General features: G+C 41.5%; 2 protein-coding genes across 3 annotated transcripts; one reads left to right on the top strand and one right to left on the bottom strand.

Annotated features, from left to right (window-relative positions):
• The first annotated feature begins 1515 nt into the window (after positions 1-1515).
• LOC119339399 lies at positions 1516-6319 on the top strand. Its single transcript, XM_037611477.1, has 7 exons — positions 1516-1698; positions 2137-2286; positions 3616-3735; positions 3841-3919; positions 4621-4707; positions 5718-5780; positions 5937-6319. The coding sequence occupies exons 2-7, from the start codon at positions 2231-2233 to the stop codon at positions 6012-6014; spliced, it is 483 nt and encodes a 160-aa protein (XP_037467374.1). The 5' UTR covers positions 1516-1698; positions 2137-2230; the 3' UTR covers positions 6015-6319.
• Positions 6320-6702: 383 nt separating this feature from the next.
• Positions 6703-12274, bottom strand: LOC119337685 (FKBP12-interacting protein of 37 kDa-like). Of its 2 annotated transcripts, none has more exons than XM_037609844.1 (13): positions 11991-12274; positions 11817-11878; positions 11372-11439; positions 11225-11261; positions 10434-10521; positions 10289-10353; positions 10128-10205; positions 9935-9982; positions 8283-8336; positions 7617-7778; positions 7377-7446; positions 7144-7199; positions 6703-7063 (listed from the first exon to the last, which is right to left on the bottom strand). In XM_037609844.1, exons 1-13 carry the CDS (start codon positions 12094-12096, stop codon positions 6890-6892), a joined length of 1068 nt encoding a protein of 355 aa, XP_037465741.1. In that variant the 5' UTR covers positions 12097-12274; the 3' UTR covers positions 6703-6889. The 2 variants fall into 2 exon arrangements, with proteins under 2 accessions (XP_037465741.1, XP_037465742.1); XM_037609845.1 differs by having other exon boundaries at positions 6890-7063; positions 12000-12274.
• Between the last annotated feature and the right edge of the window lie 856 nt (positions 12275-13130).

Here is a 13130-nt window from a genome sequence, read left to right as displayed (position 1 = left end):
AAAGTTACAGCTTCGTTTTTGTGCGTGCTCTATTTTTACAGCTTTCTGCTAGAGCGTTGTTTTTGGTCATGCGCGCGCTATATAGGCATCTTTTCTAGCATGTGGCCTATGTAGCGCGTCTGTTGGAGATGCTCTCAAGCATGGATTCCAGTGTGAACTTGGCTGGAACAGGGGAGGAGCCCAATGGGCTGACCTCGATGCATAGGAATACGGGCCCCACAAAAAAATAGTGGTGATTATCATCTAATAACAGCCTGGGCAACAAGTTGGACCTGTAGCAGTGCATCAGGGAACCCTATTTTGACGCCTTATGCGCCAAATGCAGAGTTATTTACAACTTGCTCACAAACCATATAGTTCAAGATGTTTTTCCAGAAGCCCCTCCAGTTTGGGAAGCTTCCCGACCAGTTTTTATGTGTTTTTAGTTTTTTGTTTTCACCCGGTTTTTGACCGGGTTTCTTCATTTATTTTTTGTTTTCTTTTTTTCTTTTTGTCAAATGCATGATTTTTTCAATTTTTGTGAACTTCTTTTTATTTATTTTTGAACTTTTTTAAAATTACGATCATTTTCAAATTCCTTATTTTTTTAAATTAAGTTTTCCCTATATTTCATGTTTTTAAAAAAAATATTAATTTTTCAGGATTTTTGTTTTTTCCTCAAAAATTGAACTGTTTCCAAAAATTATTGTTTTTCTCAAATTCATTATTTTTTAAAAAATCGGTGAACTTTTTTTAACTTCATGAATATTTTAAAGTTTGTGATGTTTTAAATTCGTGATCATTTCTAAAAGTCAATGGTCAACATCGGCGGTTAGCTTAGCGGTCAACACTCGGTTTTGTGCCATCAATGGTCAATGCAAACGATTTGAGAAAATATGCACGGATGAGAGAGTTTTTTTTAGCTAAGCGAGGCGGGCGAGGGAAGGAGTATTAATGGGCTTCAGCCCATGTCAATCGCTAGTGGGCACCAGGAGCAAAATCTGGCCCTACAAGCCTCGGCCCAATTCCGTGCGCGTGACCGCTTGTCTCGTGCAGTGGCATTGGAGAGCAACTGATTGAGGAGCGCTTGTTCAGTCATGCTCCGTACCTCTCCAAAACGAAAAATGCGTTGTTTTTTTTCTGTAAGAGGCACGGTTTTATTTTTGTGAGAGGCACGATTTTGCTTCCGTGAGAAGAAAGGCTGTGCCTCTCGAAAACGAAAAAACCATATTTTTGTTCCTTTTTTGCTTCCATGAGAGGCATAGCCGTGCCTTTTCTGTAAGAGGCACGATTTTACTTTCGTGAGAGGCACAATTTTACTTCTGTAAAAGAAATGACCGTGCCTCTCGAAACAAAAAAACATGTTTTCATTTTTTTTTTTGCTTCCGTGATAGGCATAGCCGTGCCTCTCAGATGTCGCCCCCATACTCCCTGCTTTTGGAGCTACGCTAGAGCTGACCTGGGCCGTGGCCCGCTCAGCTCTGGAGAAAAAAAGATTAGATACCTAGGCCCAGCACTCACTGAGGCCCTAACCCCATGGCCCGGGAGCTCACGCCTCACGCCACACAGAGACGCAGCACCTGGCGACTCAGCTGCCGCCGCCCCCCGTCACGCCGCAGCCGCAGGCCGCCGCGGCTCCGCCCACCGGCCAAGGGGGCTGCAGCACACAGCAGCACGACGAGTCGGAGTCGACCAACCCACGACCCCACGCGGCCACAGGTACACGCAGCTACCACCGGCAACCCAAGCAACACCCAAATGAGCTCCTCCTTGAATCTGATCCTCTCGTCTCTCAAGCCTCAATCTCTCCAATTCCAGTGAATCACTACAAGCTGCACATATATTTTGTTTGAAGCATTATCAGTTTCTCCCTAAATTTCACTTAGGTCATCGTCTATTCATCTCATTACCAATATGCTAGTATAAACAATTCACTGAATTATTGTTTACAGTTTAAAAGTTGTAGTAGAGGTAGCTATGTGCAAGGACAGTCAAAATTGGAGTGCCTGACAGATTATCGCGTAGTAAATTTTGGTATAGCTTATTTTGTTTGTTTCTGCTCTCTTCATATTGTAACAAATAAGAGAAGGTATACTGATTAATGCCAGTGATCCAGAATTTGATTTTTTTTTTTCTTCTTTTGTGTGTGTTCTTTAGCTTGGCCCCCAAGCAATTTGTTTGTAGCTCCGCCACTGCAGAAGCCTGTGTTCCCGGCTGCGCCTCGCCCACTCGCGCTGGGTGTGCCTCGGAGATGGCCGAGGCGTCATTTTTCGATAGGATGGTTTCCCAGCTTCGGTCCACATCCAAGTGAGGAAAACCTCCACATCCCTCAATCCTGCCTTTTAGTTCTGTTTCCATACATCTCGGTCTGTATGTTTTTCAGCAGAACAGGTCGATTACCCTTCAGATGATTTGGGGCCCTTTTTATTTTGGAAAATAGCATGCTTGCATAGACTGAGTACAGCGAAAGTGGCGCCATTTATCTCATTAATCCCATTTTGGAACTGATACATAGTTTGTCTCTTTAGCCTCTTGTTAGCATGCCAAGTATTCCAGTACAACTGGTGATAGATGGTCTGCAGAAGAGTGCAAAACTAATAGTAAAATGTTAGTGCTCATGCATTTACATCTATTTAGATCATTGAAGAAAGTTGAACATGCCGTCTTAATCGTAGATGGTGGTTCGTGACTTCTTCAATTAGGCAAGATGGATTCTATAGTCACTTGTAGGCATTCTCTTAGTGTATAATTAATTTATGATTGACAAGACAGCTTTGGATTAATCCTGTTACTGAGATATAGAAAAGATGTAACATATGTGGATAGAATATCTTCGGATATGTAGGGTATGTAATGCGATGTGTGCAACAAACTCATTACCTCCTTTGTATATCTATCTAATTCTGTTTTTGTCTTCAACATGAACGAATTTAACTAAATCTTCTCTTGAGACTTTATTCGCTAGTGCGTGCAAGCGGTTTTTGTTCATGAATACCATTGATCTAAAGACGGTTATAAAGCATGTAGCTTGTTGCTTGCACTAACTCCGGAAGTCATTGTTTGCACACAGTCTGGCAGGCATTGTTCGCACTCTCCCAGCTTTACAAATAGTAGAATTTAACTAATTTCCCGTTTTTTGGGTGTATCACTATTTTATTATGTTTGAATCATCTTGTTGGTATTGAAGGTACTACACTGGATATCCCAAGGATCTAGGTCCATCAAGAATCATACCGTTCACATAGATATAGAAAAGATGTAACATATGTGGATAGAATATCTTCGGATATGTAGGGTATGTAATGCGATGTGTGCAACAAACTCATTACCTCCTTTGCATATCTATCTAATTCTGTTTTTGTCTTCAGCATGAACGAATTTAACTAAATCTTCTCTTGAGACTTTATTCGCTAGTGCGTGCAAGCGGTTTTTGTTCATGAATACCATTGATCTAAAGACGGTTATAAAACATGTAGCTTGTTGCTTGCACTAACTCCGGAAGTCATTGTTTGCACACAGTCTGGCAGGCATTGTTCGCACTCTCCCAGCTTTACAAATAGTAGAATTTAACTAATTTCCCGTTTTTTGGGTGTATCACTATTTTATTATGTTTGAATCATCTTGTTGGTATTGAAGGTACTACACTGGATATCCCAAGGATCTAGGTCCATCAAGAATCATACGGTTCACATCAGAGCGTCAGTTTGTGCAGCTATTACATGAAGGACGGCCTGTAGTTGTGGCCTTTACTATTAAGTATGTTAGGCTCATGTTTTTTGTTCAGAAACACAAGAATAGTTGAGTTGTACTATGTCAATAGCTTTGCACATGCTTACAACAGTAATGAAATTGCTTTTGTAGGTGCACTTATACACAACATCTTGACAAAGTACTGGAGGAAGCTGCTGCTACATTTTATCCTCATATAAAGTTTGTTCGGGTAAGCCAATACTCTTATTACGCCAGCAAAAAATATGCCATGAAGTATTTTCCGGTCACCTATAAGATGATGAGTTATTTTTTAAAACTTTAATGCACTCTGCTTTTCTATCTGTTCAAATTACCATGTCTAGCTATTATGAAACATTGTAAAGGTTGGTTTGCTGTCTTAACTGCATGTTAAAATTCAAAATCTTGAAGTTAGTCCTATCTGATTTAATTTGTATACACCTAATACAATACTACCTTTGGCGAATCTAATTCATCATGCACTATAAAGTTCACCTATTTCAGTTTTCTGTTGTGCTTCAGGCACATGTGTGGAAGCTCTTTGTTTTGCGAATGTATCTTCGATGGTCTTTCCTAGGCTTTTCTTTCACCTGCTAGAGAAGCAGCTCTATGGGAAGCTTAGATGTGTGAATGGTTGTACTTCTATTATTTTGGCAATTTACAATTGTAGATATTATGATGTACAAAGATACGATCAATTAGTCACAAGATAGTTTAATTGCCTGCCTGTCAAATCAGACTGTCACTTTTGATTTCCTTTTCATTTGGATGCTTGATCTTGGGTAATGTCATGATACACTTAATTAAGATTTGTGGCTTCTTACTTCTCATCTATACAAGTGTGACTGTTGCCATCCTGTTTGCCTTTAGTCTCAAACTGATAGGAATTATTATTTTGTTCTACGTTGTCAGGTGGAATGCCCAAAGTATCCTGGGTTTTGCCTCACGAGGCAAAAGACTGAGTACCCATTTCTTGAAGTATTTTACAACCCAGAACAGGTCATGATTGTTTACTTCGCCTTTCATCGGTTAACACATGTTGCCACTTCTTTACTTCGAACTATGTGCCACCTACATTTTTGTCAACGATATTGATTCTTGATCTTATTTATTTATTTTCTTAATTTTTGTGGCTAAAGCTGCTGCCTTGTGACCATGAGGTCACGGGTTCAAGTCCTGGAAACAGCCTCTTGCAGAAATGTAGGGAAAGGCTGCGTACAGTAGACCCAAAGTGGTCGAACCCTTACCCGGACCCTGTGCAAGCGGGAGCTACATGCACCGGGCTGCCCTTTTTGTTTGTGGCTAAAGAATGATAAGTTTCTTAATCCTTATGTGTTCTAATGGCTGGAGAATCGTTAAAGGGTCAAACTTCTTTCTGCATGTTACCTTTAGCATTTTAGAAGTCATATGCCCTACTTTGAGGGAAATTTCGAGAACAGTTTCTCTATTATGTGCTCTCATGGTCCTCGTAAGAGTGGAAGAGTGAAAAGCACATATTGCATTGCGGTCTGATTTGCATCCACCATTACAACACTACACCTCTCCAATATTTGCGCAATTTAATTCCTGGTGTACCAGAGAAGCACTAATCTTCGTTTGAGGGAGAATAGACTTAAGTTCTCAGGAAATGTGTGTATTTTGTGGCTCCATCTAGAGATTCGTTGCATACTTTGTGAGACCAGGAATTAGTGTTTTCATTTGCATCTCATTTCCGTATTGGAGAAGGTCCTGCTCTGCTAACTTGCTCATGTATGGTCAGTTTGTTCTTTGTTGACCGTGAATGGCGTCGGTACTGTTTGTAGTTATTATTTGCTTAGCTGTGTTTAGTGTGTTCCCATTATTTCATGGCTAGGCATCGCATATTATTTGGTATAGAGCTCCACATCATTTCCCTAGAATGAATTTGGTTTCCATTTCTTTCTTCCTTATTTGCTCATCATGTTATCTGCACCTACAATACAGTTTATTGCCATTTTATCCTGGTAACATGATGATGTGTATTTTCTCAGGCTGCTAACCCAGGAAAGATCGTGGACCCGAGCATCACGAAATACTCCGCAAAAGTCCTACCTGTAAGCAATGCCCTGAAGCGTCCTTTCAAAATATTCATGGATGAGCCGTTCATGCATTACTCACTTGTCAAGTCTAATGCTGTATAGAGGTCCGGTCCTGGGTCCGGTTCATGGTTTCCAGGTTGAGCTGATGTGATGCTATTTCCTTGTGTGCAGTTCAACTATGACCAGAGCGTGTATGGATTCCGGGAGTATTTTAAGAAGTATGGGTTCAAGTATTCCGAGACAAACTAGGTCTGTCATCATGAAGCCCTGCAGAGTTAGCCAGTCCGACTGGCATGATGAGGCCTGGTTATTAAATTTACTTTCAGCAAGCATGTACCAACAGTGATGGTGCGTTCTTATGTATCAGCACTCCCTGCATATTGGCTCTGCCTTGGTGGTTGAAAATATGGCCAAGCTGTTAGCTAGGTTTCTGGTACGCTCAAGATTCTAGTAGAATTTCTGAATGTTGCATGTTGTTCTTTGTCGAATCTCTAAACTGCATTTTCAGACTCGGTATTAATAAAATTCTGCGGCTCACCATTTCAAGTGCATTATTGGACGGGCCTGTGTCCGTGCAGAAATTCTCCTACTCCCTCTGTCATTTCAATCTAGACGTATTTTAGTTTTAGATGCATTTCTTTTTATCCATTTTGATGACAAGTATTTCTGGACGGAGGGAGTATGTGTTTGTTGCTGCGGAGCTTGCAAACTGTGCCAGAAGAAGGAACGTTAAATCAGAAAACCTGGTAAACTTTTCTTTTTTTTCCGAAACAAAAAAAATATCTGGTAAACTTAGGCCGCGCTTTCTCAATGTGGAACTGTATCGATCTGTACCCAAGCCGAACGGCAAACAGTCCCTTCAAGAAAAGTTCACGAATGATGCATACTTGCACAACCGCCTCACCCTCTCCCTTTGCTGCCATCAGAATAAAGCTTCTGAGAACATGCAATCCAGATAAAGAATAAACGGGATAACTTAGAACTTGTGATACATGAGCGTTCCATCAAGCATACAGATGAAATTCTCAGGTAACCAAGTAGCAATGTGGAAAAACTGTTGCAGCCATCAACGCGTTACATTACATGAGAGGCATAAACCGAGCAGCAGAAAACAGTTGGCACCCTTAGGACTCCGCTTTTATCGGCTGCGGATCAGAAGAAGCGTTCATATCATTTGCAGCTTCCTCTCTTTCTTCAACGACCGCGTCGTCTTCAGTTGCCTCTTTTTGGGAAAGCATCTCCTTTAACCTTGCCAGCTCCACATCTTTAGCCTCTAACTCCTCTTGCAGAATGGAAACCTAAGGAAGAGTTGGCAGTAAGAGGGTTAGAGGATAAAATAAGCAAGCAATTTAGTAGCAACAGGAGTGACGAGTCCTACCATTTCATTTGACCTCTCAACGTCATTTGTTAGGCCATCCATGTGTTTGTACAGCCCTGACAACGCAATGAAAAGGTTAAGTACCTCCATGTTAGCATAATATCCATTAACAAGGAGCAGAGCAATTTCTGTTCTAAATGACCTACAAATGTCCACCAGCTTTAACAATTTTTATAATAAACACATATTGGTTATTTGCCACTCTTTTCACTTGGATATAGCTCAACACGTACCATCGAACTGATTCCTGAGCTCATTGTTCTGGGTCTTCAGAACTGCAATTTTCATTCCAAGTTCATGGATCTGTACCAAAGATACTTCGTAAGAACGCATTCTGCCAAATATAACGAGGCAACAAATTTCTCTTCTAGTATGTTGGTTGTTCTAAGAATGACCAATGATTCTTTTCCTCCAAAGGCAGAGAAAACCATAGAAAATGTATATAAACGGCTTATGTTTGTTGGCAGACTTACTTTTCCTTCAGAAGCCATTGCCCCAATCTCTTCATTTTCCTCTTGCAATGTTCTACACTTGGCCATTAGCATCTTCCCATGTTTGCTGGATGGAGTAAAATTGACAGCAGCAACATTTTCCTGCAGTTCTTTTATCTTTTTCTCTTTCTCTTCAGCCAGATTCTGGACAAAAATGGGCAATACCATTTATTAGCCACTCGGTGTCAAGCTATGTGAGGTTCAGCCTTCCTAAGATACTAGAAAACACATCTTTTTATTTCCACACTTGAGGCATTATCAGCAATTCAGCATGGCTAGTAATATGCTTGAATCATCCATCTATCATGTTCCCATATAATACATTTGGGAGTTACAATTTATTCCGTAAATATTCCATTATTTTCATAATACATTCTTTGTGATAGTAAAACTGCTGGGCTTTGTACCTTTCATACTTGTATAAGGGGACCATAGCCATTAGTTTAAGTCTTTAAGATAAGACAAGCAAATACTATCTCATTACATATTTGACTAATTATTACAAAAGATGGTGCAGCAAGGCATCAGAAACCTACTACAAAAGATTCTCTTAGACTTTACAATGCAGGCTTTCAGTTTTAAAACATGCTGGCACAAACAACTCTTATAATTCAACATGAATTGTATGATTGAAGGAGAATTGCTGACCTTTAAGCGTGTAAATTCCTCGTGAATTGCTGGATCAAGCAATAATCGTCTTGTCTGTTGAAGCAAAAAGAAAAAAGGGATGTAAATAAGCTATTTAGCGTGATAACATAGGGTTTAGGAATTATTAACTCCAACTACTACAGCTTCTCAGGGAGCTTAAGGCCACATTATCAAAACGTAGTAGTACTATCCCAATTTGTCCTGTGAAATTCCTGTCTAGTTCCTGCAGCCCAAACAGCACCTAAGCCTGTTCCTATACCAAGAGCCCAGTCCATTAGCTTCTCTAAGAAGGTAGCGTTTGATAGCGTTTGAAAGAAGTTAATCCTGCCATGCAGGGAGTCCAAACAAAAGGGTAGTATCATAGACAATTAGACATGACGTGAGTGAGAAGATATTTAAACGGAACATAAGGTATTTCCACTCAATGTTAAAGAAAATATAGATGATAGCTAGATTAGATGATACGGTACCATCTTCAGTATTCGAAGAATCTCACATTCATTATTCCATTCCACAAAGTTCATCTTGTTGTTTAAGTGGAACAGTTAATCCTGTAATCATAGTTGCAGTGCAGCTCATGACTCATTTTATTGGAATTCAGAAACAATACATAACAGAAAATTTCGTACGGTGAACCTTGCGATGTTTTTTTTGGACTGTAGGCCTTAGGATGTCTGTTCACTACAGAATCTGGTGTTGACCACCTACAGATAATCCTTCAAATTAGCGAGGATGCAGTTTAATAATCATACCACATAACCTTGTTTTAATACTCCCTCTCATCCAAATTACTTGCCGCTCAAATGGATGTATCTAGCGCTGAAATACGTCTAGCTACACCCATTTAAGTGACACGTAATATGGATCGGAGGGAGTATAAGATGTGCAATATAGAGACCGTAGAGGCGTAGACCACTGGATCTCTAAAAGGTGATATCTTGTATGTAAAATTACAAACAAACTGCCCTATGCTAGACCATAGAGAAGAACATGACTAAGATACACCTGGGTTTACTTCAATTAGTATGAACCTATACAGTAGGTACCCCACTAAACATGGTAGCTTATTAAATATATTACTTGCTTGCAACCTCCTCTGCCTTGTATATATTTGTTCAAGCTCCTCTCATTCGTATACGTGGGTCAGTACAATTGGTATAGATAAAGGTCGACTAGTGCATCATGGAGGCCACTATGTCAAAGGGAACAAAGGTGAGCACACAGAAGAAAGAGCATGGACACCTTTTGACAAGAAGCAGAGTTTGTGAGTTTTCCAAATAATATGATGGTATAGTTTACATGTACTGCTGTCACTTTGCCTGATAAAGTAGTCTACATAGCTGGAGCAGTACTGGTACCAAGTCCAGATTTGATTGAAATGAATCCAGTACTAATTATGGTTTACCAAATTGAAGTAATAATAACTATAACTCTACAGTAAGGTGTGCACAGAACAACAATGGTCAAGTCCAAAATAAGCCATTTTAGCAACTAAGTATTCTTTTAAAGTTTACATTCTGCAGTAGATTTAATCTAAACAAATGAACAGAAGAACCCCTGTACAAGCAACTTTTGATAAACACTAATTCAAAGTTCAAATACATGATAAATTGGCAAGCGTAAAACAAATAGCATAAGTAACACTATTTTACCTGCATTGATGGTGGCCTCAATTGTGTTTTCAAGTCCCTAACTGCAGACTGCAAATTCATACAAAAAAATTAACAAACAATCAAGACAAACTAGAAGGACGCTAAAAAATGATCAATTGAAATAACTAAGTATTGGTCAGATTTATCCATATTGAGATGTTTCTCCTCGTCGTAGGAGGCTCCCGGAGGGTACCTTCAATTCCGCAATCTCTTGCTCTCGTTTTGCAAATGTTACAATAAAAGCAGCTTCTCTTTTCTTCGCTTTCTCCAGCTGAGTATACAATTAAGGAACAATCAAACCGAAGAAGAGCATGACTATCTCATCAGTTTTACGATTATGACACAACAACCAACCTGCTCCTTCAGTGACTCCTCTGACGACTTCAGGTTACTGAGATAAGTAACCACCGAAACAGGCTCTGTGTTTCAAATAAAAAAATAAATATTCTTTACACAGTTATTACCAGAAATAGGATGGACTTCGATTTAACTTGCAAACCTGGATTGGTTCCTGCAGGTACAGCAGGAATGTTCTGAAATGCTGAATGCCACTTCTGGATTTCTGATTTAGCAGCTTCCAGTTCCACCTGTGATGCATATAAATGCAGCATTTCAGAAATTACAGCATTATGGATCATATATGTTTAGCTATGTAGAGGTAACACTGGAACGAAATGAAAAGTTTGGTGTAAAAGACTGCATGCATGGTTACTGAAACTACATCTCCACATTTAGTGACAGACATTAATCATTCTATTATAGAGAAATTGTCTGCTCAGTGGGTGTACTTTTAGTTGCGACTTGCCTTTCTGTTTCTCAGATGTCTAAATTTTAAGTAAAGTTCAGGTATGTTAAGCTTTATTAGTTTACACATTTTCATATGATTAAGTAGTCGAATGTTCACAGTTGCACTATAGACTGAAAGAACCCTTCAAGGCTATTATGAAACAATGGAAGTCTGTGAGGCTTGGGTTTGGCCAATAATAATTCACTGAACAAAGAACGTTTACCGAAAACACAGTACATACTATCCAAGAATGATTGCTTGCCAATTACAGTTAAACTGCTCATACAACTAATTGAGTGCACAGTTATTTTATACTCCCTCCGTTCCAAATTACTCGTCATGGTTTTAGTTCAAATTTGGGACGAGTAATTTGGAACGGAGGGAGTACCAGAATGAGGCATAACAGGGTACTTCAATTACACTAACACAGCATAAATTGAGCTCAATAAAACTGTACTCAACTAGCAAATGATAACATTGAAGAACAGTGACTAACTACACACCTGGTTTGATTCAAGATTCTCTTTGCAGGTCTGCAAACTTCAAAAGGGCAAGAGGAGTTAGTGCCATTGCTACAATTAACAATAGAACAACAGTAATTGGGAAAAAAACAGCAATAGATCAAAAGTTAGATAAGAAATATAATATACCTTTCCCGAAGAGACAGAATCATTCCCGTGGCAGCACCTGGTGCACTTTCCTCCACCTTTGTCTTTCCCTGCACACAAACTTGCTGTCTTAAATGAGAGATTCTTGCTCCATGAAATTGCCAAAACTTACAGGACTATTAGGTGAGCAGGAAAGCATATGTTCAATTTTCTTACTGCAACTTTCCATTATCATGTGAAACAGACACAGTATCCACTTCTAATGCATCAGACCATAAATTCGAGATGGAGAGAACTTCACCAAGACCAAAGTGGTAAGCATTTTTCCATGCTGTATCATTGCAAGCCTAATAGCAATCGTAATTTAGCATGGTAGTAAGGACTGACTCCGATACATAAGATTTGCACGAATTCTTCCAGTGGCAGAAGGAAAAAAAACGTACTAATATTTTGTACCAGGTTGAAAGAGGAAACCTAGAAGAATTACCTTCTTGGAAGCGAAGACATCGTCTTCGTCGTCATCCAGATCGCCGAACTGCCTCTTCTCGCCTGCATAGAAGCAGCAGCAGCAGCAGCAAAAGCGCCGTATGAACCAGGTGAGCTTCCGAGAAGCCAAAGCTCGAGCATGAATGAAAGCAGAGGCGGAGGCGGAGGGACTGACGGAGGGTACCGGAACGGGCGGGGGCGGCGTTGCGAGAGGGCGAGGCGTTGAAGTCGCGGCCGAAGGTGTCGTCTTCGTCTAGGCGGGGGGAAGGTGGGTCCGCCATGGCCTTCGCTGGCGTCGTGCGAACAGCGGGATGCACTGCCGTTCCGGCCGCCGAGGAAGTAGTGCTGCGGCGGCGAGGGTTTGGGCGCTGGCGCCGGCGGGATGGGACCGGTGTGAGGAGGGGGCTCTGTTTGTGGGCCTCTGCGGGGAACGGGCAGCGACGAGACACGAGACTGCGCCACAGCCTTTTTTTGACGGGCTGTGCCACGGGCCCTTTTCTCTAGCGCGTATCTTTTGTTTCCGCGGCCTCTTTAAACACAAGACGAGAGCAAACATTTGAATACCGGAGAAACCCCTAGGTTAACCTAGGGTTCCACCTATCCTCCGGCGATCCTGCCGGAGTCCACGTAAAATCTCTCTGGCTGCCGATCCTCGTTGGCCGTCGGTGAGATTCATCATCCTCCGCCGTGTGTGCGCGCGTGCATGGCGGATCCGACGAATCAGGTGCAAGGGGGGACGGGAGGAGCGATGGCGGACGCAGTAGCGATGGTGGCGGCGGCTCGGCCAAGTGGATCAGAGCAATCGAGGGGGAGTGCTAGGGATGACACTAGGGGGAAGGATAGGCAAAATCAGAGTGCGCAGGATGTGCGGAATCAGGCAGAGGAAGATGAGGAGGAGTATGTGTTGGGTAACGTAGCAGAAATTCAAAATTTTCCTACGAGTCACCAAGATCTATCTATGGAGAAACCAGCAATGAGGGGAAGGAGAGTGCATCTACATACCATTGTAGATCGCTAAGCGGAAGCGTTCAAGAGAACATGGTTGAAGGAGTCGTACTCGTTGTGATCCAAATCACCGGAGATTCTAGTGCCGAACGGACGGCACCTCCGCGTTCAAAACACGTACAGCCCGGTGACGTCTCCCATGCCTTGATCCAGCAAGGAGAGAGGAAGAGGTTGAGGAAGACTCCATCCAGCAGCAGCACAACAGCGTGATGGTGATGGAGGAGCGTGACAATCCTGCAGGGCTTCGCCAAGCACCGCGAGAGAGAAGGAGGACTTGGGAGAGGGGGAGGGCTGCGCCAGGGGCAAGGGT

Source organism: Triticum dicoccoides, chromosome 7B (assembly GCF_002162155.2).
Source record: "Triticum dicoccoides isolate Atlit2015 ecotype Zavitan chromosome 7B, WEW_v2.0, whole genome shotgun sequence".
Taxonomy (NCBI): Eukaryota; Viridiplantae; Streptophyta; class Magnoliopsida; order Poales; family Poaceae; genus Triticum; species Triticum dicoccoides.
Note: the sequence above shows the minus strand (reverse complement) of the source record. Positions and strands in the feature narration are given on the sequence as shown.